The sequence below is a fragment of the Cebus imitator genome, unplaced genomic scaffold (genome assembly GCF_001604975.1).
Source record: "Cebus imitator isolate Cc_AM_T3 unplaced genomic scaffold, Cebus_imitator-1.0 Scaffold139, whole genome shotgun sequence".
NCBI lineage: Eukaryota > Metazoa > Chordata > Mammalia > Primates > Cebidae > Cebus > Cebus imitator.
The window spans coordinates 587,745-613,871 of NW_016107454.1; the positions used below are offsets into that span (position 1 = coordinate 587,745).

General features: G+C 51.4%; 1 protein-coding gene across 3 annotated transcripts in view; it reads left to right on the forward strand.

Moving 5' to 3' along the window:
- TRAPPC12 (trafficking protein particle complex 12) overlaps positions 1-26,127 on the forward strand; it is a 95,232-nt gene that overhangs the window by 59,340 nt on the left and 9,765 nt on the right. For all 3 annotated transcript variants that reach the window (XM_017541971.1, XM_017541972.1, XM_017541976.1), the window contains exons 6-9: positions 2,808-2,920; positions 17,519-17,591; positions 20,064-20,137; positions 25,172-25,270. In XM_017541971.1, the coding sequence (XP_017397460.1) occupies positions 2,808-2,920; positions 17,519-17,591; positions 20,064-20,137; positions 25,172-25,270 (359 nt within the window). The remainder of the gene's footprint in view (positions 1-2,807; positions 2,921-17,518; positions 17,592-20,063; positions 20,138-25,171; positions 25,271-26,127) is intronic.

Consider the following 26,127-nt stretch of genomic DNA (forward strand, 5'->3'; position numbering starts at 1 on the left):
TTTTTATATTTTTTGTAGAAAAAAAAAAAAAACCTGCTTGCCTAAGTTTTTGTATTTTTTGTAGAAACAAATAAAAAAGCAATTTGCATGCTGGGATCACAGGCATGAGCCACCACACCTGACCTGTTGTTGATTTTTAAGAATTCTTTGTATATGTTAGATACAGGTTCTTTATCAGATAGGTGTTTTACAAATATTTTCTTCCTATCTGTAAGAAGATCTGTGTCTAGATTCTTTTTTTTTTTTTTTTTTCATTTGGACGTCCAGTTGTCCCAGCATCATTTTTAGAAATACCTGTCCTTTCTCCACTGACTTACCTTTACTCCTTTGTCAGAGATCAAGGTGACTGTATTTGTGAGGACCCATCTCTCGTCTTTCTGCTCTGGGCCGTTGATCTGTTTGCCCGTTCTTCTGCCAGGACCACGCAGTCACCCCGTCTTTTTCATAATAGCTCTGCAGTGGCTCTGTAAGGTGGATGGTGTCAGCCCTCCAGATTTGTTCTCTTTAATACAGTGTTGGATATTCTGGGCGTTTTCCTTCTCCATATTAACTTTAGAATCATTTTTTTGATAACCACAAAATAATTTGCTGGAATTTTTTTGATTGGGGCTGCATCGAATTTGTAGGTCAAGTTGTAAAGAACTGATATTTTATCAGTATTGTCTTCCTGTTTGTGAATGTGGAATCTCTCAATTTATTCGTCTGTGAATTCTTTCATCAGTTTTATAGTTTTCTTCCTACAGCTTTTATGCATATTTTGTCCAGTTTATACCTGGATATTTCATTTACTTCTATGGAAATGATACTGTGTTTTTAATTTCAAATTCCCGTAATTTATAGTATCTAGGAAGAGAGTTGACATTTGTGTATTAATCTTGTATCCTGTGGCCTTCAGTCACTTACTATTTAGAAGTCTTTTGTTCTTTGAGATTTTTCTTCATAATGATATCATTGCAAACAAGCAGTTTCATTTCCTTCCTCTCAGGCTGCACCTTTGGTTTGTTTCCTTGCCATTGCATTAGCTCCCACCAATCTTGATAAGTCGTATTTTTATTTTCACTTAGTTCAAAATAGTTTCACATGTCCTTTAACATGCAGAAGCATCCCCATGTCCATGGGCAGCTGTCAGGGAAAGGGGCAGTTAACTTTTGGCCGCCTTCTCAGGTGAGGTGGCTCGCAGGAGTTCCACAGCCTGTTTTCTCCCCATCCTCCAAGCTGTACTCCAGATGGGAGTATTAACAGCTAGTCTATAAATTGGGTTTGCGAACTACCAGTAGACGTTGTTTCTGTGCTTATAGTATGGAGCTTGAAGGGTTCTTGAGATGGTCTTTCCCTTGAAGTAAGTGATAAACCAGACAGGAGTGATTATGGCCCCTTCTCTACGCGAGACAGAAGGATGGAAGTGACACAGCTTACATATAACTTACCATGTTGGGCTGGCTTCACAGTGACGTGACTTAATTGGAGGCCAGTCCCCTGTGTCATTATGCTGATAGTCTAGAAATGTTGATTTCTAGGAAACCAAAGTACCTCAGGCTGAAACTTAAGCTCAGTCATTCTCTTAAGATACAGAAATCATTTAGTGGCATCAAAAAATAAAGTTTAAACATTTTAAGTTCAATAATTGTTATCTTTCTTTTCTCCAGGCTTATGGTCACAATAGAACTATTTTCCATCGTGTCCCTTAATTTTGACTATCTTCTTGTTGGACCTTTTTTATTAAAGAGCATAAACATAAAGCCCATTTCAGTGTGGTCGTGGTGCACTCTCAGTAATGGCTAGTGAACAGTAGACAGATGGACGCATTGAGGCCCAGAGATGTTAGGTGGCTTACAGAAGTCACACGCTTGTTTTCTTACCATCTTTCAAACTATATTCCAGATCTGAAAATTCATCACTTAGGCCTATTTTGAAAAGCGCTTTACTGAATCTATGCAGTTGCCCTCTGCTGGCATTTCTCTATTTATCTCATTTCTAATCAATACATGCTATTTGATCTTTTGATGATTGTTATGTACTTAGTATACATATTACAGATTGATTTCCAAATCCTGTTAGAAGAGAACATAACAGTAACAGATATTTCCCTTGCCCTGAGAGATGAGGCAGCCACGTGTGGTACAATATCAAGGTGGTTTCTCTTGGGCGTCTTCCTCTTTTTAGCACACTCACAGCCAGGTGGCCCTGGGTGATGGATTTTTCAACTCCAGTCCCTTGCCTCCTATTGGGACAGCTCAGAGGCAGAACATAGGCTCCAGGGCCACATGGAATCCAGTGGGAGGCCCATTCCCAGGGCCCGGGCCTGAGACTCACCTGTGCTCAGTTTCCCCTCCTACCCACTGGGTTCCCTGGGAGCAGTTCCAGAACCACTGGCTGGCTTACAGCTTCTCCCTTCCGGGTCTCCTTCTGGGGAAGCCAACCTAGGAACCTTCCATTCGAGCTTGCTAAACTAAAGAAATATTAGAGAATACCTGAGCATTCTGGTTTCTCTTTTATTGGAGGAGGGGTTGGTGGTCTCTACATTTCACTCATTTGGGAGTGGTTTGTAAATGATCACAGTTTAGCTATGGAAAGTGTGGTGACAGCCACCTGTCTCCTCTGATCATTGTCTAGACATACATAGATAGAGCTCCACAGAGAAAACCAGCATGTATTTTATAGCTGACACAGTTAAATACTTCACAAGAAATAAAGGGATCTGTCATCACTTCTGCTGGGACATCTGCGACGCCTCCTTCAAGTGTGCCAAGTATGAATGTGTGCTCAGTTATGGCAAACAAACTCACTCAGCGCTGATTGGATTCCAGGCTCCATGGTCCCCTTCTCCATGCGCATCCTGCACGCGGAGCTTCAGCAGTACCTGGGGAACCCACAGGAGTCGCTGGACAGACTGCACAGGGTCAAGACTGTCTGCAGCAAGGTAGGTGACACTGCCATTCTTCCCCGCCACGTGGGAGAACGCGCCCTCCTTGCCCTCCCCACAGGACGTGCCTGTGCGGTTTCTTGCCCGTCCCACCCCGTGCACCACTGCTGCTTCTGCCTTCGGAGGCTGGGTGACCCGGTTTGTGTGGCCTGGCAGTCGTGGCTCTTGCTGAAGCCCTTTTTAGGGATGCTAAGGCTTTCTAGCAGAGCTTGAGTCCTTACTACCTGCTACTGTGGGAAGCTGAAATGCAGAGACGTCTTTCTTGCTGAGGCTGCCGGCTAAAGCTTCAAGGTCAGTGTGCCAGACCACGCCTGCGTCCCACAAGTGCTCACACCCACCTGCCAGGTGCAGACAGAGGTGCCGGAGCAGTATTGAAAGCAATCATGGTTTCAGCTTTCACATCAAAGTAAGTGGTCCTGCGTTATGATAGCTGTCACTCATGATCCTGACTCCAAAGGCAGAGTCAGAGTGTTTTCCGACTCATTCTTGGTTGTGAAGTCACAGTTAATGTGGGAGGCACCAAACCAGCACGTTATTACACTAACTGACATTGGGAAGAAATGTGGACCCAGAGCCCTCGCTGTTTATGGGCTGTTAGATTATTTGTCTCAGATTAGGAATAATCCTGCCCTTGCTACCCACGTCCCAGTGTTCTGTAGAGGTTCGATGACATAGGTATGCAGAAGTGCTTCGAAAGCTGTAACAACAGGCGGGTAGTCAGTAGGAGCAGCAGCATATGATAATTTTTGGAAAAACTAAGATTCTTCTTGCCAGATTCCTCCTTTCACTTGCCAGCGGTAGTGATGGAAGTTCTGCGGAGTTCCCAGGTGATGTGGTCAGTGTCCCTGGTGAGGAAGGAATGACCCGCTTACCTGTGGAGGAGAAGCAGGCACTTCCAGGCACCTGGTGCCCGGGCTTTGTACCTGCCTCAGTTCTTTTAATACCATAATGTGAAAGGTAGAAAGAAAACTGTTTGCTTTCTATATTTTGATTGGTTGATGGAGAATCATGTTACCAACTTTTTTTACATTGTAACACTTTTCTTGAATCTTAAAACAGGGTTTAATTTTATTTACAGAAATAGGAAGCACATGACTTGAAATTGAGAAATTCTAAATCAATGACTTTCTAAATTGTACACAATTTTTTTTATTATCCTCCATGTCACATTGTAGGAAATCTTTATGGCATTTGAGAGGGAAAGTTCTGCACAGGGTGGTTTGCAGATAGAGAAGCCAAGTGAGTTGAAGTAGTTTTGCAAGTCAGCCATCTTGGTCCTGAAGTATTTCCTATTTCAGTATTATGCTCCTTAAATGCACACTACAGGCTGGGCGCAGAGGCTCATGCCTGTAACCTCAGCTACTCAAAGGCTGAGACACAAAAATCACTTGAACCCTGGAGGCTGAGGTTGCAGGAAGCCGAGATCGAGCCACTGCACTCCAGTCTGGGCAACAGAGTGAGACTCTGTCTAAAAAAAAAAAAAAAAAAAAAAAATGCGTACTCCAGTGTAGCACTCAGGGAGCCACTCAGCACCAGCTGTGCAGCAGCAGAGTGGGACAGAGAGCAGAAGCTTCCCACACCACTGCCAGGCACTGCACTTACTCCACCCGACAGACACCTATGCCACATTCATGATGAGCCAGCCACTGCTCTGAGTTCCAGTATCAACTCATTTAATCCTTATAACAACCCTGTGAAGGAGATGTTATTATCCCAGTTTACACATGGGGAAACTGAGGCACAGAGTGCTTATCTAACTTACTCAGGATCACCAGTTGAACCCAAGTCATCTGGCTGTAGAGCCCATGCTCTTCATCACTTGCCGGCTTTCATCACTGTAATGTGTCCCGTTTGAAGGCAGGAAGGCTGAGAGTCCTCTCTTCCACCCTGTACCAGTATTTCTGCTCCAAGGAAGGACAGTGCTGTTCGGGGTCGCTGGACACCTACACAAAAGCCCCCGTGCTGAGTGGGGGCACTGCCCCTTACCACTGGCTGACATCTGGAGACAGGCTGAAGTCTGTACTCTGCTGTGCCGGGCCCTTCGGAGACTCTGTGGGGCTTCCAAGTGACAGCAGTTGACAGCTAAGCATTGTGGAGGTGGGAGAAACCAAAGGGTTATTGCAGTCACATCCTGGGAACGTTTCTCTTGGGCTGACCGGGTGGGACCCCCACCAGTGAGAGCGCCATCCTGCCTCTCCTGCCTCCGCCGCCTCTCATCGCGTGAGAACATCACCACACTTCAGGCAATGCTCACGTTTAAAGGTGCATATTTTTTCTGTGGCATGATCCAAATATAAGCCAGCATTTCTTGTGGTATTTAATTGAGGAAATTACAGTTTGTTCTAATCCTGGAAGAAAAGTAAGCAGTTGGATTTATGGAAAGATGTGTGTTGGGCTTTACCTTAAAGGATTTTCATGGTTAATTTCAATATGTAATGTCTATGTGTTCCTTTATGTGCTGACTTAAAATCTGACCCCTTCTTCAGAGAGAGAACCCCACTGTGGCACAGCTGGCGGATGCCTGGGCAGGAGGGAAAGACCCAGCACGTGACCATGCGGTCAGCCTTGTGTCGCCACCACCTTCTGCAGCATGATCAGCGTGGTCGTCAGCTTCCTCTGTCACTTCCTTGCACATTAGGGGCCTGAGGCAGCACGCGGGGCATTGCTGACCTTTCTGTGGCTGGTTCAGTGTTGAACTGAAGCGGTTTTCATCTGGATGTGACCACTGGACACATAGGCACTTTGGGACATGGAGTGATTTGTCTCCCCACTGTCCAGAACAGCTCTGTCTGAACTTGTTCATTTGTTCATGCAGCAAGTGGCCATCAGCATCTACTGAGTGCCACATGCTGGCAGTTCAGGGCTGATCACAACACAGCCTCGCCCTCAGTGGGTTCGCAGTTTGGTAGGCGATGCTTGTTTCACCCGCTCCCTTTAGGTTTGATCACCAATACATCATGATCATCCAGAATTTAAAAAGGGAAAGTCTGTGTTACGGTAGAATTTCTTTACTCGAGAAGTGTATCTTGGTCCATTTGGTAGTGCCATAAAGGAATACCCGAGAATGAGTCATTTATAAAGAAAAGGTTTATCTTGGCTCACAGTTCTGCAGGCAATACAAGAAGCACAGTGTCAGCATCTGCTTCTGGTGTGGGCCTCAGGAAGCTTTTTTTTTTTTTTTTTTTTTTGAAACAGAGTCTCGTTCTGTCACCCAGGCTGGAGTGCAGTCCAGCAGTCAGCTCACTGCAACCTCCACCTCCCAGGTTCGAGTGATTCTCCTGCCTCACCTGCTGAGTAGCTGGGATTACAGGTGCCCACCACCACTTCCAGCTAATTTTTGTATTTTTAGTAGAGACAGGGTTTCACATGTTGGCCAGGCTAGTCTCGAACTCCTGACCTCAAATGATCTACCTCCCTTGGCTTCCCAAAGTGCTGGGATTACAGGCATGAACCACTGCACATGGCCAGGAAGCTTTTAATCATAGTAGAAAGCAAAGGAGAAGCAAGTGTGTCACATGATGAGAAAGGGAGAGAGAGAAGAGGAGGAAGAGGGAGGGGGAGGGGGAGGAGGGGGGAGGGGGAGGCACCAGGCTCTTTTTAACAGCCAGATCCCAAGGTAACTAATGGAGCCAGAACTCATTCATTGCTGTAGGGAGGGCACCAAGCCATCCATGAGGGATCCACGCCCAGAACACAGACCCCTCCCACCCGGTCCCACCTCCAACACTGGGGCTCACATTCCAACATGGGGTTTGGGGGACGAATGTCCAAACTGCATCATAGTGAGAAATCTAACAGTAAGAAGAGCCAGCCCGCCACTCTTCTGCCAGTGTTGATTTGGTGGATGAAAGTGAGCAGCTTGGTGTGGCCTTTGCTCTCCACTGGTGAATAAAGAGAAGTCAGACCAGAGAGTCTCCACAGTTCTCCAGCATGAATGCTTTGATTTTCCCAGACCTTGACAACTCAGGGAAACCCTCAGGAAGTCTTAAACCTAAGGACGTGCTAGCGAGGCCTTCACAGCTCAGGGAAGACGTGCTCGGGAGGCCTCTTCCTGCGTGGACTGCTCTTTGCTGTGTTGTTTAAAGCATTCACCGCAGCTGCCCCAAGCCACACACACACAGCCTGCTCGGGACACATGCTGTGTGTCCCAGCACTGAGGTGCTATGACATGTTGGTGCTGCATGGATGTGCGAGATGCTTTCTGGTACTGGGCACCGTGCCTAATGCATTATGTTGATCACCCCTACTAATGCCTACAGCACCTGCAGGTGGTTTTATTACCCTCAGTTCCCAGGTGAGGAAAGCAGCTTCGGGGAGGTGAAGTTTCCCCTGACGACCGCAGTGATGGAGCCTGGCTGAGCCCGGCCACACAGCTCCAGAAACCTCGCCCTTGAGCCACTCTGCTGTTCTCTGTGCAGTTAGACTATCAAGAGTGTGGCTTTTTTCCTCCAAATACAAAATATTCTCTGATGCCTTTTAAAGCAGGGACTCCAACGTTTGATCTTAAGTGTCACTTAAACAGTTACAGAAATTTCAGTAATCCCTACTGCACTTGCTTCTGCCAAAAACTAGTCTCAGTAGTTTCAGGGAACTGTGGACTCTTCCAGTGGTGTGGAGAGTCAAGCAGAGTGAACAGAAATTGGTCCAGAAGATTAAACATATTTCCTTTGGTGCCATTTTCCGTTAGCTCCTCCGCCTCACTCAGGCTGCCAAGGGAAGCTGCGTGGGGAAGCCACCCACTGTTCTGCACAGTAATTTCCAGTCCCCGTTCCTGATGGGCCACACTCAGGCCGAGCCCTGGAGTCCTGCACGAACCCTTCTCTCAGGTCTTCGGGGGGACTTGAGCAGGCAGGAGGCCAGTGCTGGGGCTGCACTCGGTGGCCGGCGGCCGACCAGGAGCCTTGACACTGATCTGAGATGCTTAATTCAAGGACGTTCGACGAAACTGAGATCGTTGTTTCTAGAAAGAAAGCAGAGAAGTTATCTGGTTCGTATTCCCTGAAGAACTCTGCCCCATTTGTTTGCACTGCTTGTGTGGCATCTCTTGTTGCTCTTCAAAGTGGATTTTCGAGGCTGGAGGTCAGGAATGACTGTAGAATGAAATGCTTCAGAAGCGGGTAAACAGCAGCGCAGCCCCCACGTGAGGACGGTGGAAGGTTTTCATGCTGTAGTGATCAAGTCAGGCAGAGCATTCAGGTTGCTCAGAAAATGAACGCACTGCCATTTGCACAGAAGTGTGCTGAGCCCTGCTGTCTGATAATTGCCACTCCAGTAGAAGTCAAGTCTTCTCAGGTTCAGTTCCCAGCATGGATTTCCCAAAGGAAAAGCAGCTGCCCTAGGTGACTGCAGAGTGAGGTGCAGGAGGCCGTGGGAGCGGCTGGGAGTGAGGCAGCAGTGCCGCCCCCCGGGTCGCTCAGACCAGGCCTCATGCAGGGTGGAGCTTGACGTTCAGCTCTCAGGGGAGAGGCCAGAACAGAGCCGCCCCAGCCACCTCCAGGTGGCTGCTCACGGGCGTCGCGTGGTTTGAGAGGGGTAGCTGCTGAGGTGGCAGAGGAGGAGGCTGGTCAGGGTGCCGGCTGTCAAGCGTGGCGCGGCCCCCCGACGTGGGGAAGTGCTGGTGATCTCACATTCATTTCAAAGCCAGAATTGTAATTACAGTATGACCGTGATGAAAAAGGCCATATTCATCAGAGGAAGAATAACACACGCCCCGTGTGTTAGTGGCGTAGACAATGTGATGAAAGGTCACTTTACTTCCCCTTTTATTATCCACGTCTCACTTCACGCGTATATTCGTTTTATCTCATAATAAGACCTTTTGCTGTTGAAAAAATGAGGACCATGGGGCAGGAGCGAAAATAAAGGAAGCCTGAGTACAGCCGGTTACGCCAGGGCAGAGGGCGGAGGCCGGAGCCGGGAGGGCGGAGGGCGGAGGGCGTGCCGGGAAGGTGGAGCCCCACGGAACTCCCGGGGCCGACTGTTCCTGCGTCGAACATTCGCCAAAGACTGACTCGAGTCTGTTCACCACGTGTGTTTTAGATTAGAACCATGTTGTGAGTTTTCATATGGGGCCCAGTTTTAGGACTTCACTTATGATCTTTACAAACTACTTCAGGGCACTTCGTTTTATCTGTCGTCTTTGAGCCACTGAGTGAATCAGTAAATGTTTGGTTCAAGTGTGATTTCATCAGTGAAGAAGAAAATACACCACGATTTAAAAGAAATTTCCCATGCTGCCCTGGCTTGGTAAAATCAGTGCCTCCGTCCTCTGACCCTGCTCCTCCCACATCCCCTGTAGGCTGTCTCCCTCTTGGTCCTGAGAGAGTGTCACAGACTCTTTGGGAAAGAGCTGAGCAAACACACTTCTAAAAGCCATTTGCCTAAGTAGACATAATCCATATGTAATGATGCACAGGTTGATTGTAGCTTCATTCATCACTCACCTGCATGCCCCCACCCAGTCTTGAGTTGGGCTCCATCCCTCCCTGCAGTTCTGCAGCCTCCAGCCTCCCCAGCTCAGCTTGGCTGAGAGTTCCATGTTCATAAAACTGCTTCTTTGCAGACTCATTCCCAACTGGAGGAGGCAGAGGATAAGGTACATTTTTGTGCACTCTGGAAAAGAAATGTATTCAACAATGTCATTGTAGCTTGCTTCTTGATAGTTGCTAATGCAGTCGTGAGAGCTTTGTTTGTAGGAAGAGTTAATATCTTTTCTAAAAGGGGTTTTGACAGACGGACGTCTTCAGTTTTGTTGTCTTATTTGCAAGCAAAGTTAGAAACATAATTGAGAACAGGCGTGGCAGGCCTCTAATACTGTCAGGGCCAGCGCTCCGCGCACCGACAGTGGCCAGTTGCTGCCATCACCACGTGTGACCCAGAGGGTTTGTTCGCCCTGCTTTTCTGCTACTCCTGCAGAGAACAGATTGATTGTGGCTTAATCAGATGACATGGGAATGATTGGCAGGTGGAGAGAAGAAAGGCCAAGTGAGGACGGCTGTCCGCTGAGGCTGAGTCCCTGCTCTTTGCCATTGAAGCCCAGGCTCCTGTGTGCTCAGATGTGCAAGCCGGAGTGCGGCGGGAGCGGAGCAGCACTGGGCGTCAGGGATCTCCCGAGGAATGTCTTGACTCGGCTGGCAGTGGAAGTTCACACCTTCAGAATCCTCTGGAGTTCATCGTGGCCAATCCTGAGACCTTGCAATGTGTGATCTGAATAGAAAGAAGAAAGTATATTTTCAAGGGGTGAGGGGCCCAGAGGACACTGTCCCAAAAGCAGTGGTTGTGAAAGCGGCTTTGGAGTCAGTCTGACAGTCTGGAAACTTCCAGGTCCGCTCCAATGTGCCAGCTACATGACCAGCTGCCCAGCCTGGGTCCGCCTCAGCCTCCTTTCTGCAAGCGAGGGACATTGCTGATACCCAGGGTGGCTGGGGGCAGACATAAGTGACACCGCACGGTCCCTGGCACGTGGTCAGTGTTTCATGATTCTTTGAGAGCTTTGGAGCAGCTCCAAGAAACCTCTTTTCACTTTGAAGAGGTCCCCTAGGAAGCCAAGGTAGGACTGGAGGGTCCTAGGCTTCCCAAAATCTAACACTCTCCAGAATAGACCTGCTCTAACCTTTAATCTGGACTCAGAAGGGTCCACTTAGGAAGTCCTCAGGTCCTTGACGTCGTGCCAGCTTCTCAGTACTTTGTATACTAGATGCCTCAGGAATAAAACCAGTTCCCTAAACCTATCCCACGCTCACCCCACGACCCGTGACAGCCGCCAAAGGGACAAGCACGAAGGCTCCTTCCTCAAGGCCTCCTGCAGACAGCAATTTCCACACGAAGGCGTCGGTGACGCAGCCAGAAAACCTGCTTCACCACCTCGCGGTTAGCTGCATATGATGAGAACACAGATTTGGGTCTCTTTAAATATGAATAGGTTACAAATTGCCTTTTTAAATATTGCTTGAGATCAAGCGGCAGCGGTTATATATGAAGTCAGGCAGCTGGGATATTCATTCAAGGCATGTAATTTTCTTCACTCTTTGGACAAAACACAAGCAGGTTTTTAACTCTGAATAACTGATCTTCCCTCCTGTACTGCGGGTGGATGTTGATGGTTGCCCACCTTGTTAGCCTGAAACCTCTTTATCCCTGGACCGACCACGCCATGCCCAGTGCGGTATCCCCCATGGTGGGGCTGGCTGCAGCCCCTCCACGCCAAACAGACCCCTCTGTGAACATAACAGTCCGAGTCTGGAGTTGCCTCTTCAGCCCCACAGCTGTTCCTTCTGTTACTTTCTCCAAACTCCTCTTCCATGAATTTCCAAGCGGCACCTTCGCATGATTACAGTCGCTTTCAGAGATGAGCTCATGCTAAGACGTAGCCCGATGAAGAACCCAGTTCAGAATTTTTTTTTCTTTTTTTTTTTTTTTCTGAGACAGGGTCTTGTTCTGTCACCCAGACTGGAGTCCAGTGGCATGAACATGGCTTACTACAGCTGTGACCTCCCCAGTTCGAGCAATTCTTCTGCCTTGCCCTCCTGAGTAGCTGGGACTACAGGCATGTGCCACCATGCCTGGCTAATTTTTAAACTTTTTGTAGAGATGGGATCTCACTGTGTTGCCCAGGCTGGTCTTGAACTCCTGGACTCAAGCAGTTCTCCCACCTCAGCTTCCCAAAATGCTAGAACTGACTATAGGCGTGACCCATCATGTCCAGCCCAGAATTTTCAAATTAAACAAAACTAAACTTCCTGAGTGTTTCAGTACATTGGTCTCAATACACTGTTCCTCATGCAAAGCCCTGAAGGAAGGTGCGGGGTAACTTCGCTGTGCCTGTGTGTTCGCCATCAGTTGATCTGCAGCAGATGATCTGTAGCAGATGATCTGCAGCTCTATGAGCTGTTTCTGTGGGTCTGGGGTCCAGCGCAGCTTCTGGGTCGCTGTGGCTCAGGCCTGTCCCGAGGCTGCAGTTATGACGTTGGCCGTGTTGCCTCACCTGAGGGCTCAGCTGGGGCTGGAGAACTGGGCCCCGGGGCTCCCTCCTGCACCCACCGAGCTCTGCTGGTGAGAGGCTGGGTTCCTGGGCTTATTTCTGTGGAGCTCCTCGTGTGTCGCACAGCATGGCAGCTGGCTCCCGACAGAGAGGCAAGGAGGAGGAGGAAGCCACTGTGCCTTGCAGGGCCTCCATGTCCCCTCCACCTGGTCACCAAGTCCAGCCCACACGCAGGGATGGGGATGAGGCTCTCCTTTTGAGGAGTGTTGAGGAACGCGTGGCCACAGTGGCGGTCAGCCGGAGTCCGTTCCACTTCAGGATGCACCGGCCTCTCCTGGCCCTGCAGGGCGGGCTCCTGCCTCCACCCCAGCCCGGCCCTACGGTTGTGAGCTGCACTTCACCCCAACAGCTGCAGGCTCGGGCACGCGGCTCGTGCTGGGAAGCTCATGGACCCCAAGAGGCCTGCCCTTCAGCCTCCAGGAAACTCGCAGCTGCCCAGCAGCCAAACCTCGGAGTTGTGGAAGCTCCTGGAAGTTTCAAAGGCCCACTTAATATGTAATAGTCAATGCAGCATTAATTTAATCGCTCCCCGATCCCACATACCGAAACCCTTCACAGTTTAGCACGGGGATGATGGCGAAAGAGAAGCCACAGGGAAAACTGAGGCAGTGGAATTTTTACGTTTCTGGTTGCTTCTCCTATTTGTGATTAATATCCATTCAGCATTTTTAAAGCTTACAGAATGCTTCAAGTACATTCTCATTGGAGTTTCATGACTTGTAATACAGGCATGTGAAAAAGTTGGAAGCTGAGGAAATAGGATGTCAGAGAAGGCACACTGAAAGTCAGCCTGCACTGGAGCCCACGTCTTCTGGCCGGGAACATCCCCGTTCTTGTCACTCCAGCACTTTGCTGTGTGTAGAAAGCACGAAGGGCCCTGCACATGGGCACGATGCTGCCTCCACCACAGGTTTATTTTTGTGAAATCAAACAGAATGCTGTTTGTGCTTAAAAACCATCCTGGGCCCCCATCTGTAAAGTACATCATCCCCGGTAGCTCCCAGCAGATGCTGAGCACCACCACGCTGCCGGCGCCTGCCCAGACCACTCCACGGAGCTCCTGACCCAGCTCCAACCAGCTGGGAGCTGCAGGAAGGTGCCTCCAGCACCCGGCGCTTTCTGCCCCTCTGCCCCCGCGGTCACTCTGCCCTCTGTAGTCCCTCCGCCCCTGCGGTCACTCTGCCCTCCCTCTGCCCCCGTGGTCCTCCTGCCTTCTGCAGCCCCTCTGCCCCTGCGGTCACTCTGCCCTCCCTCTGCCCCCGTGGTCCCCCTGCCTTCTGCAGCCCCTCTGCCTCTGCTGTTGGTCGATCACCGCTCTGTGCGTCTTCCTGAAGCACTTTGCACTGTCGCCTTAGCTCTGTCCTCTGCCTCCTACGCCCTCGCCTGGGCCCTCAGCGGCTTCCTTCAGGGAAGGTGTGGGTGATGTGATCTGGCACATGGGGTGTTCTGTCACCCCGTGCTTCATATCGTGCCCCTGCTCCTCAGAGCCTCTTCCCGAATGAGCTGGGTGTGGTGTGTTGGGCCTTTATTCTGGGACACAAACACAAGACTGCTGATTGGTCTCTGATATAGACCCTGGAGTCTGGTCCTTTCGTCTGGAGCAAAAGGAACCAAGGAGGAAATTCCAGCCATGCCACATTTGCAAACGACACACTGTCGGGCTTTTTTTTGCAATAACTGCATTTCCTAAATAATTCAGGCTTTGGATTGAGAGCGTGTCTGTCACTTTCCTTTATAGAAATAACCTTTTGTAAATCAATGTACTGTTACTTTATAAAGCCAGACAACTGTCTCTAGACAGCAATACAAGCTACCAACTGTGAACTGCTGTTTCTGTCCCGTTCACTCGTGGATGCTCTTCTGCACCGCACTGGGACCTTTTAATTGACATTAAATGACACACCCTACAAACAAAACAGTAGTCACCGAGGATCAGAAGGTTGTGTCTGATGTGCCTGTGCTCATGTCAATGATTGGTGCCTTCTCCAGCTGTCCCTTCCTCAGGCTGCAGCACCTCAGTGACTTAGGTCCCTGCAGACACTTGGCGTCGTTCTGTGCATCCCTCTGCCCCAGCCAGGAGGGTGCTTTTTTCAGAGGGAGGGATGTGGCCTGCTGGTGTCTCTGTGTCCTACCCCTGTGCCCTCCCAGCTGGGTAGATGTGGCCTGCTGGTGTCCCTGTGTCCAACCTGTGCGCCCTCCCATCTGGGTAGACAGGTCTGGGGGTATGTGGCCTGCTGGTGTCTCTGTGTTCTACCCATGTGCCTTTGCAGCTGGGTAGGCGGGTTTACGGGGATGTGGCCTGCTGGTGTCTCCCCGTCTGACCCGTGCGCCTGCGCAGCTGGGTAGGCGGGTCTGGGTGGAAAGCAGCTGCTGCAGGCAGAGCTCCCGTTTCCTCATGTGCTCTGCTTTTGATGCCTCCGCTACGATGGAGCTTCTGTTTCTGCCTGCGTTTATGCATCATTGGGATGGGAAACCCTTTTTTCCTTCTTTCTAGACCTTTCTCTTCCTGCTGCCCTTTGAGGGACCTCATTCCTCCTGCCTTCATTAGCCATGACAGCCCGCAGGGAGCGCCAGCCCCAGCACAGCTTGTGCAGAGGCCACCACGACACTGTGGGTGCAGGTCTTCTCTCAGGCCTTGCATGTTCACTGCAAAGTTCTGGGTGTTTCCACAGGGTTTTCTCCACTTAGCACATAGAGAGATCACTCATGGTGTGGAGAGATGGCCCAGCCTCACAGAGACCCCCGCCGCGTGGAGAGGTCACCCCAGCCCATAGAGTTCCCAAGGCGTGGAGAGGTCACCCAGGCCCGTAGAGACCCCCCTGTGTGGAGAGGTCGCCCAGGCCCGTAGAGACCCCCCGTGTGGAGAGGTCGCCCAGGCCCGTAGAGACCCCAGCTCGTGGGGAGGCACAGAACAAGCACAGGAGTTGGCTGACCTGGTGTGTCACACCCGGGGACTGCCAGTGGGAGTGTTCAAAGCTCCTCTGACCGGGGCGCTGCCAAGTCTGGCTGGTGCAGCGGCTTTGCCTCTGCAATGTGTGTCCCCCCACTTTCTTCCCGTGCTCCCTCCATGCCAGCCTGAAGGAAGTCAGCTTCCTTTTCTTTAATAGGTTTTCAGTTTTGTGGGTACATAGTAGGTGTTTATATTTATGGGTTACGTGAGATATTGTGATACAAGCAGGCAATGTGTAATAATCACATCAGGGTAAGTGCAGGATCCCTCCCTCAGGCGTTGAGCCCCCGTGTTCCAGACAATCCAGTTTTACTCTTTGAGTTACTTTTTAATATACTTAAATTACTTTACTATAGTCACCCTTGTGCTAGCAAATACTAGGTCTTATTTATTCTGCTTTTTGTGCGCATTACCACCCCCACTCCCATCCCCACCCCCACTCCTACCCCCACTCGACTGCCATCCACCCCCACCCCCACTCCCATCCGCACTCCCATCCCCCACTCCTACCCCGACTCCCATCCCCAGCTGCTGTTCGAGCCTCTGGTAACCATTCTTCTACTTGCCACCTCCATGAGTTGAGTGGTTTAATTTTTAGCCCCCACAGATAAATGAGAACATACGATGTTTATCTTCCTGTGGCTGGCGTATGTCACTTAACACAGTGACCCCCAGTTCCATCCATGTTGTTGTAAATGACAGGACCCCATTCTTTTTTATGGCTGAATAGTACTCCATCGTGTATGTGGCCATTTCCCTTATCCCCTCATCTGTTGATGGACACTTAGGCTGCGTCCAAGTCGTGGCTGTGGTGAACGTTGCTGGCGCACACTGGGGCGTGCAGAGATCGCTCCGATACACTGATTTCCTTTCTCTGGGGTATATATCCGGGCGTGGGTTTGCTGGGAGGTATAGTAGCTCTATTTTTAGGTTTTTGTAGAAACTCCAAACTGTTCTCCATAGTGGTTGCACTGATTACATTCGCACCAACTGTATACGAGGGTTGAGGGAAGCTAATTCTTGGTAACACCAAGATTTTCTTCTTTGTCAATTTCTGTTCTTGTGATTATTCGTCAGAAGGCAGATTCACTGAAGAATGTCATTTCACCTAGTTTAAACTGGCTAGACTGTTCTCAAGGTTACAGTTTTGAACCCCAGGTTGTCCTCTGAGTTATCAAGGTAGCCCAAGATAACGGTTAAGAGGAAAAGTCCTCCGTGTTCAAAGCTCATTGTTCTCCATCTGGTGTTAAATAATGGCCCTGCAGGTGAAGAGACGCCGCTTTTGTCCTCAGTGTATGGGGACCTGGGAGTCACACGAATGGAAACCCTCGCCTCCTGGGGCGCGTCATGGGAGTGTTGATTGACAATACGATCTAATTCTCTACGCAAATCACAGCAGCTTACCTTTCAGAGAAAACCAAAACACAAAAGAAGTGCCCAAACGTTACAAACCAAGCAACAAAAACTGTGGAAAGTGACGTGCTCAAGACGTGTTTGGTACATTCAAAAGGCCACAAGCGCAGTGCCCGGTAGGAATGGGGCCGGTGTTTTCACAGGAGTTATCACCTCTCAGGTGACATACGTGATGCTTTTTTTTTTGAAGACAGGTTCTCACTCTGTCACCCAAGCTGGAGTGCAGTGGTGAGGTCACTGGTCACTGCAGCCTTGACTTCCTAGGCTCAAGTGATCCTCCCACCTCAGCCTCCCAGGTAGCTGGGGCCACAGGTGCACGCCACCACACCTTGCTGATTTTTTTGTATTTTTGTAGAGGTGGGGTTTCGTCACGTTGTCCAGGCTGGTCTCTAACTCCTGGGCCCAGGTGATCGCCTGCCTTAACCTCCCAAAGTGTTGGGATTACAGGCTTGAGCCACCACACTGGTCTTGATGCTTTTCTTAAAAAAACATATTCTGTATGTATGATGTCTGCAAATACTTCAAGAACATCCTAAACATCACTTTCACCCTCAGCTAGGAGCAGAGTGTCTGCCCATTCGTTGTCACCCCATGTCATAGGGTGATGCTGAAAATGTGTCCCCGTGGGTGAACTGGATGAGGAAAAGATAGTGCACATACGCTGTGAAATACTATTCAGCCATCAGAAAGAACCACATCGTGTCCTTTGCAGCAACATGGATGCAGCTGGCAGCCATGATCCTAAGTCAATCAACACAGAAACAGAAAACCAAATACTGAATGTTTTCACTCATAAGTGGGAGCTAAACATTGGATTCACGTGGACATACAGAAGCCAAAAATAAACACCAGGGACTACCAGCAGGGGGAGGGCGGGTGGGGGAAGGGTTGAAAAACGACCTGTTGGATCCCATGCTGACCACCTGGGTGATGGCTTCAGCTGCACCCCCACCCTCAGCATCACACAGCATACTCAGGTAGCAAGCCTGCGCACGTACCTCCTGAATCTAAAATAAAGTTGCAATTTACAATAAAGAAAATATCAAATGTTTAATATTTTTTAAAAGTTTGTGTGAACATCCCTTGACAGATTGTTTTCATCCGGGGACATTTGCTGAGCTGAGAATATATTACAACAAAGTCCAGACACAAATTCATTCCCATGATTTTGTCCTCATTTGGAATGTTGCAGATCCTGGCCAATTTGGAGCAAGGCTTAGCAGAAGATGGCGGCACGAGCAGTGTGACTCCGGAGGGCAGACAAGGTTGGCCGGCCGGACTCTGACTAGATGCTTCTCGGACGTGACGGAGGGATGTCGCCCCAAGCCTCCCGCTTCCTCTAGCTCTCCCTTCCCTTTTGCAGTCAGCACTGCATGCATCCATTCGTGGATTTGCCGCTCACTCCTTTCTCGGGGAAGCCAAGCACATCACCGGGTGATGCCGTGGGTGCAATGTGCGGCTTCCGACCTGCACCCCGTGCACGGGGGAGAGGGCGCACCCTCACCACAAAAGCACACAGCCCAGAATCTGCCACGCCGAGTGGTGATCTGAGCAGGCACCAGGAAGGCCCAGCCCAGCCAAAGGGCCCAAAGAGGCCTCCGCATCGGGGATGGAGACTCGGGAGGGGCAGGAGAGGAAGCGGGTGCTGCCCAGAGCCTGGGGCAGGCTGAGAGGGCTGGGCAGTTCCCTGGACCAGTGGCAACCGCCTGGGGGACTGGGTGGGTTGACATGGGCTGACCTCTACAGTGTGGCCATCCAGCTGCAGCTCAGGGAACGAGCTTCAATCACGCCTGGAAACCCGGCCTCATGGCTCCTCCCGGTCAGCCCCACCCTATCCCCACTGCCTCACCCCTGGTGGCAGCGTCCCCCCACGGTCCTGCTTGCCTGGTCATCTCCTCCTCCCCATAGCTTCTGTCCTACTCCGTGTGCAAGCCAAGTCAAGACCAGGTGGCCTCTGGCTCCGCAGGTGTGCTGGGGTTTCTGGGGAACTGCTGGCTGGTATGAACCTTACCTGTATGTGTGGTGTGGCGTGTGGTGTGGGTGTGGTGTGGGCCTGTGTGTGCACTTGTGCACTCTCTTTTTAGTCATTTAATTGCATGCAGAGTAGCAAGGTCCGAAGGAGAGACGTCACCATCACCATCTGCTCATGGCTGTCCCATTCAGCATTCTTGGCACCCAGCCGTTTTACCCCTTCCTGGGCTCCGGCTTTGGTGGGAATGAGCATGTAGTTATGAGAGGTCAGAAGGCTCTTCCTGGAGATGGAACAGAAGGCCACACAGAGGAGCATTCCTAAGGAGGGTAGGGGGATGCAGAGCAGGGGTCTGCAGAGATCGTCGGAGTAAACGTGCAGTTCATTGAGACAATCCGTAGTTTACATCCATTAGGAGAAGACATTCAGAATTTCTTTTCACAGAAATAATGGTACAAGGGGAACATAGAAAGCTAATGTGTTTTTAATTGCTGAAAGGCAAAGTGAGTTTTCAATTTTAGCAGTTCATTTCTGGGTGTTCTGAAGCACACCATGAGTACACATCATTTCTAGGTGATTGTGACCTCACGGTGCACCCTCCATGTCAGCAGCGGGAGGAAGGTCAGCTTCTGGGCGCCTGAATCACAGCCTCAGAAGCAGCCGGGGACACACGGCTCCCAGTGCCCGGCAATGAGGGAGGCTGGGAGCACTCCCAGGGTCTGGTGCTGCTCATGGTAGCATCCTGGCACTTGGCAGTTGGAAGTGTTGACTTTTCTTGGAGGAAGTGGACAGCACAGGCACAAGAGCACTGGACGAGAGGTCAAATGGACACATCCCTGGCCTGTCGGGACCTCATCCTGCCTGTCAATAACATATTCATTTCAGATCAGCTCAGTCCTCAACCTGCGCCTTCCTCCTCGTCATCCCAATGATAAACAGACGTCACTGGTCAGCCCGCCCTCCCCCAGGGCAGCTCCCAGGGGGCCCCAACAAGTCCACAAAGCCAGTTTGAAAACTACTAGAAGAGATGGGCCCTGAAGGTTGGGAAGCAGTGGGGAGAAGGCTGCTAACTAATGGATGTGCAGGGGAGAGCAGGGAGGGGCAGCCAGGCTCAGGGTCACGGCCAGCCAGCGCGTGGCAGCGGGGGCTAGGAAAGGAGGGCAGCTGCAGAGTGCTGAGTCCCCAAGGGAGTGTGTGCCAGCCACTTGAGTTCTGGGCCAGGGCGTGGCACTCTTTGGGGAATCAGCATCTGCATGGCCTGGAGGCAGGGGAAGCCTTGCAACTGGCTGGGCATGGGTGGGGCCCTCCGGGTGGCCTCTCATGAGGCAGCTGCGAGAGGCTGGCGGCTACCCTGGCCAGTGGCCCTCCCGGCCTGTCGAGCTGCAGGCAGTGTTGTTGTTTCTGTCAGCTTTGCTCCTTTTCTCAGGGTTCTGGCTTTGGCAGAACCCTGCCAAACGGGCCGTTTGGCCTGTGTCTGGGCCATTTGGACTTGTGTCTGGGCCAGTGCTGACCAGCCACCGTCCTGGTTCTCACTGCTGCCTCCTTGATGCCGAAGGTCTCTTCCCAAAGCCACCCTGGTCCCAATGCAAGGGCTGCATTTTCCACCTCAGTGCAGCCTGCAGCGAATTTAACATTCCAGGCCAGAATCCAGTGGCATTAACAAGAGGGATCTTTTCAGGTTAAATCAGAATTCACAGGACCTGGTAATTGATGGCTGGAAAGAGCCTCCAATTTATTTGTGCACTCACAGGCTGCTCTTACCTTGTAGCCTCTATCCGGCTGTGGAGGTCACGTCTGGGCCGGGTGATGTACTCCATGGCAAACTGTCTGCTCCTGATGAAGGTACGTGGGTGGCCGAGCAGGGCTGCCATGTGGTCTGGAAGAGGGGGGTCGGAGGGAGCCTCGAGGGAGCCGCTGGTATAATAGATGCTGGCAGGGACGGGAAGCGGTTGCCGTGCAGAGAAGCCAGCTAAGTGCCAGCTTAACAGGGAGCCCAGTGGCACATTCCGGGGCTATGTTTACTTTCATTTCTACTGCAGGAAGTTTCAACAGAAGGTAGAATTTACATGATCAGATTTCATTATTGAAACGTGGGTCTAAATGATTTAATGAAAAGCATTGTCCATCTTCCCCCGTTTTTCTCTGAATTCCATCCCCAAAAGGTGTCCTTTGTTCTCCCTGGAGGGTGTTTTTTCGCCTCTTGGTGTTGATTTTATGATTGATGATCACAACACCTGAACACAGGCTTTCCCACAAGACCCCCTGCTTAGGACATCACCCCAGAGCTCTCAGCCCCCAGGGAAACAGCTTAGAAATCAAGGAGCTGAACTGAGGCTGTCATTTGTTTTTCCGCATCTCCTGGCTCACCAGCCTGTGCCACGGTGTTTTTGGCTCCTCTCTTTGTTTGGAACACACCCCATGCCTGGCTCACCTCCCACACTGGGTGTCAGGGTGCTATGTGGGAGCTGGTAGCCCTGCAGCCAGCTGTGGGCCCTGGGAAGGGCTGCAGGGATCAGTCAGCAGCAGGTGGCCCGGAGCAGCACTCATAACACCTTTTGGGCTGTTCTAAGACAGCGATCATAACTCCTCCCACACCCACGTGGCTTTCCTGCAGCCAAGGTCATTCCTGAGCTTGATTTTCAGAAAGGCGGAGCAGGCAATTTACCAGGTGGAGAACTGTGCTCACGGGCTCTGTCATGAGTCCTGAAGTGGCAGCCCTGCTTTATGCATAGACCCCACAGCATCCTCAGAGGTCACTGTGACCCCGGGCACTGCTTCGAGCGGGCTGAGTGTGGGTGTAGATTCACAACCATCAGCAGTTCAGGCATTCCATCAGGAAGACATGCAGCCCGCACCCCAGCTTTAGTGCAGGGCCAGTGCCTCTGCAGCTCTGCAGCAGCATGGGGCTGGACGCACAGGGAGACTCAGGGCGTCCTGTTTGTCCTCAGTAGCAAGTGAGTGTGACGCAGCCTCACACTGCTGCAAGCCTTAGCCTCCTCCTTTAAAATAAGGGCGTAGAACTGAAATCGCTGAAATCCCTTCCAGCTCTAGCATTCACACAGCTCTTTCCTTCCTTCAACACACTAGATAAAGGAAATTATGGTTTTTAAGTTCTCTGGTTTTAGTCAGAGCAGGTTTGACTTCTGTTGCCACCCCTGAGATATTCCCACTGAGGTCAGGTGCCTGCACAGTCACTTGGTTCTAGTCCCTGCCCCCCTTTTACCTAGCCCTCTTCCCTCTCCAGGCCCCTTCCCTCTCCAGCACCCTCTGGCTCCTGCAGCAGAGATTGCCCACCTCTGAGTGAGTGAAAAGTAGGCCCTCCCCCTCCCCTGCCCCAGGCGTCCGTGCTGGAAGGCGCGAGGTGACCCCGGAGCACCCAGCCTGACCCCCCTGCCCCCCAAAACAGGCTGCCTGTGGTCTCCCAGTGCTGCCTGCGGCCAGCCCTGATACCCCCACCTGGCAGCCTGGGCAGTCCGCAGTAGGTCTCTGCCTGCTGAGGACACTGTCAGCTTCACCTGAAAGTCACCAGCTTGCCAGAACGTTCTTATGCAAAGATGGGAAGAACAAATTATAAATTCACAGGGCTGATTTTCATTAATCATGGGGCTAAAACTCCCCAGGGAGGAAAGTTACCTGTTCCACTGGCAGCTTTTATTTGCGTTTCAAGGCACACGAATAGAAAATGGTGGAACGGGCTTTCCGCTATAGCAGGAACAGCACCACCAGGCTCCAAATGTGAGTCTTCCTCCGGTATTGCTGGAGCTCACTACAGAACGTATTACTGCATTTCAGACATACTTTTACAATGGATGTGATTTAATTTGAAAGTTGAGCTTAAGCTTTCATTTTCATGAGTTAAAAAAAGTAGTAAATAATTTGCAATTAAAGCCAACCCAAGCATATGCGCGCTCTTGCCATCTAGTGGGCATACAGGGTATTGCAACAGGGAGTGGTCTCAATAATAAGGGTATCCTGTTAATTAAATTACATGTATGGGCTAACAATGAGTTATTTAATCAGCCATTTAATTATCTTGAATAACATTTTTATTGCATTGAAATAAATATCAATTTAACTTCTTAACGATGAACATATTCATTTTAGCACTGGATATCTGCATGATAATGCTGTAATGCACAGTGGCATGTATTATTAAGCATTGAAAAGGTCACTCTCTTCGGGCAGCTGCACTGGCAGGCCACATGGATGTAGGTGCCCACCACCTTAGATGGCCTGGCCGTCCCCTCCCGGGCGTCCACTTCCCTCCTGCGGCTGTGTCCCCGCAGCTCGCCACCCCGCACCTCACCACCCGCTGTGGCTCCGCAAGTCATGCATCAGCTACCTTCTGTCTTGCTGAAATGATACTGCACAAGTCCTTTCTGGTGGCAGAAAGGTTGTCAGTCTAGTTTCACAGCCACTAAACACGTGTGGCTGCTGAGAAGAAATGGTGAAGATTGAGCCAAAATAGCCTTATCCCTGGAAGCAAGTCATTCATGTCCTTTCCAAAGCCAAATCTACATGATCTGGAGAGTAGGTTGAGCCCTCTCTACAGAGCTGCTTTTGGCCATTTTCCCTGAAAAGGGCTGTGTCTCCTCTGTCTTCAGTAAATGAAGTCATTGAATAACAGTCAACCTGAGGAAACTTTCTGACACAGTCCCAGTTCCTCGTCTGGTTTACTTGATGATGGGCTCCTTGAAGTCACCAGGATTCTTTCCCCTCTGCAGCCTGGACTCACATCCTGCCCACACCTGCAGGACTGGCGAGCACTGCTGTTCGCTGAGCTGGTGGGAGTGGCTGCCGGCCGGTGCGGGGCCCCCGAGATCCCCTCTCTGCCACCTGCCCCCCAGCCTGGAATCCAGCCTCCTCACATGGCTCCCAACCCCCTGCACCTGCTCTTTCGGAAGAGCCATGCCTAAAATAACTTTTCCCATCAAGGATCATGGCTTGGTTTTTTAAAAACCTGTCCTTTGTCATGTTAGATTATCTTCAGAAACACTGACCCCTGGCCCCAAGCACTCAAAGAGTGGTTAGGGGGGTGCAGCTGGCCACAGGGTTGCCCACTAGCAGCAGGTACTGCACCCCGCCATGGCCCGCCCTGTGCGCTCAGCCTGGAGCATCAGCAGTGGGAGTGCAGCATGGGAATGACCCAGTGACACTGCCGGGCTAATAACAAGAAGGTCAAAGCCCACCTTTTGTCTACTTGAAACCAAAGGTGGGGGCATGTGTGAGATTAGAACACACTGCTCAGTATGGTGGGTGCTCAGAAGCCCACTGCCTTCCCCAGAGAAGCCAAGAGGGGTAGCTACTGCTTGTCTCCAAGCTGGGGCTAGGCTGTGGGTGCAGCCCCTGTTGGAAGGCAGGGCTGCTCCCCTAAACTTCTCAGGGTGGGACCAGCCCAGGCTGCACAGTCCCCGCAGCAGGGGTGTCATGTCCATCCCAACCACAAGCTTGGCCACCCCGAGTGCCCCCGTAACAGGTCACAAAGCCCTCCCCTGTGCAAGGGGGCTCTCTCTCACACAAACACGCATGCGCACACACACACACAAAAAAAAACAGGAGACAGCAGTGGCAGGCAGCAGGAAGGCGTGGGAAGGAGACCGAGGCGTGTGCTGTCTGGCCCCTCATGAGCATCGGGCTTTGAATAAAATTAGTTTTAATGAGCTATACTCGAAGGTACTAGACTGGAGAGAGTCTTTTTTTTTTCTTCCTACCAAACTGGAATTGTACTTGTCTGTCTTTCTTTGTAACATCCCAATTAGCAAGCTAGTAACTCCAGTCCCAGTTTGGAGGAATGGAACTTGTAGAAGAGTAAGGAAATAAAAGTACCTTCTGGGATTTTACGGTGAGTAGGAAGAAAAACACCATTGGCGGCCATAGTTACTGCTGGCCGCGTGCTTAGAGCTCCGTGCCAGAATGCAGGGAAGCATTTAGTGCAGGGCCGCTGCGCAGAGCTCGCTCAGTGAATGTGGTGATCACTGTCCTGCAGAGAGTCCGGATTTGTGGGGGCTTGAGACAAGCTTCCGCCATGTCCCACGTGACTCAGGCAAGACCTCCCTGCTCTGAGACCACTTTGCTCACACCTGGAAAGGGTGACTGGGCCCACTCAGTCTCCACCAAGTGCCTGTGATGGGTGGGCGTGATTGGGCAGATGGACAGTGAAACGGTGTTGCCAGGCCTTGCCCTTGAGGAGAGGCCATCAGCCAGAGGGCTACCACAGACAGGGCAGAGTAGGGCACACCCCTGGGCAGGCACAGGAGGCTCCGTGGGGGATCCAGAGAAGGCCCTTCGCAGAAAGCAGATGCCCGAGCACAGCGGCCGGCAGAGCGCGCCTAGATGTTCCCTGTAGCTGTCTCCACAGAGCAGACGACAGTCACGCACTCTGGAGGGACCACCTCGGTCACCATACTCACCCTCGGCAAAGCTGTTTTGTGAGTTTTCTTTACATTTAAAGATTTGACCTTAGTTTCTAGCATAGAAAATGTTTAAGAGGCGCTTTAAAAATTTGGCTTATGTGTTTGGAGGATGGAGCTGAGACAGAGTTCGCCAGTTCACGTAACTGTCAGGGCAGAAGGAGGTGCAGCCCAAGTGAAATACGAGTCGCTGTTTAGAAGCTGGAAGCAGGAAACAGACCCCTCAGGCCCAGCTAAACCCCAACAGCCCCCGTGACAGGCAGGACACCGCCTGCCCAACACACACGGCTCAGAATCCCAGCCTGACTGCAGTCGGGCGGGCGGCCGGGCACCCCGCGCTGGTGTCCAGCCTCTCCACCAGCCCGCGTGCCAGCGTGTCCTCTCCACACCCCATCTGTACACGCTCATGCTCCTCTGAATGTGTGAAGCCCACAGTGCTGTTCTCAGCGTGTCTTTCTTCCCGCAGGATTACGTGCTCGCCGTGGAGGCCTATCATTCGGTCATCACGTATTACCCAGAGCAGCAGCCCCAGCTGCTCAGCGGCATCGGACGGATCGCCCTGCAGGTACCTGTGCGCGGTCAGGTGTGAGCCAGGAGTGAGAACGCCCTGTGATAGGAGGTCTTGCTTGGGCGGGCGAGTGTTTGCTTTGAGTCATTTTACTATAAGAAAGAGTGCAGAAAACAGTCCATTTCAGATGTGTGTCGCCATGAAGAGGGCTGCTTCCTTCCAGGCGCTCCGGCGTGACTGTGGGAAGCTCCGCCTGTCGCTCAGGATGAACCCGCATCGAGTGTCCTGGCAGCCGACCTGTCCTGCTGCAGTCAGAACAGCTCTGACGAAACCGTGAGGAGTCTTAGTTCAGTGCAGCCTGTGACGGTCACCCGCTGATACTTTGCCTGGAAGAGGCCTCGGATCATGTTTGCTGGACAGAGGAAAGTCCAGACTTCGTGAACAGTGGTCTCAGTGAGGCACAACCTGGGATAGGACGCCCTTTGCTAAGAATGGCCTTGAAGCTGGAATGCCTTGTCCTGGAATATTTGGCGACAGGAAGGTCACGGGGAGCGTTGAGTCCTGCCCTCTCTCCGTCAGTCCCAGCTTGCAGCCGAGCACAGGGCAGCTTCCGCCCCTTGCTCTCGGTCTTCTGAGGTCACGTCCCAAATCTGGGCCAGGGGAAAGAGGCACGAGCGAGGGACAGCTGAGGGGGAGCACGGACCTTCCACAGGCACCCACGCAAGGGATGGCTGAGGGGGCAGCACAGACCTTCCACAGGCACCCACGCAAGGGACGGCTGAGGGGGAGCACAGACCTTCCACAGGCACCCACGCGAGGGACGGCTGAGGGGGAGCACAGACCTTCCACAGGCACCCACGCGAGGGATGGCTGAGGGGGCAGCACAGACCTTCCACAGGCACCCACGCGAGGGA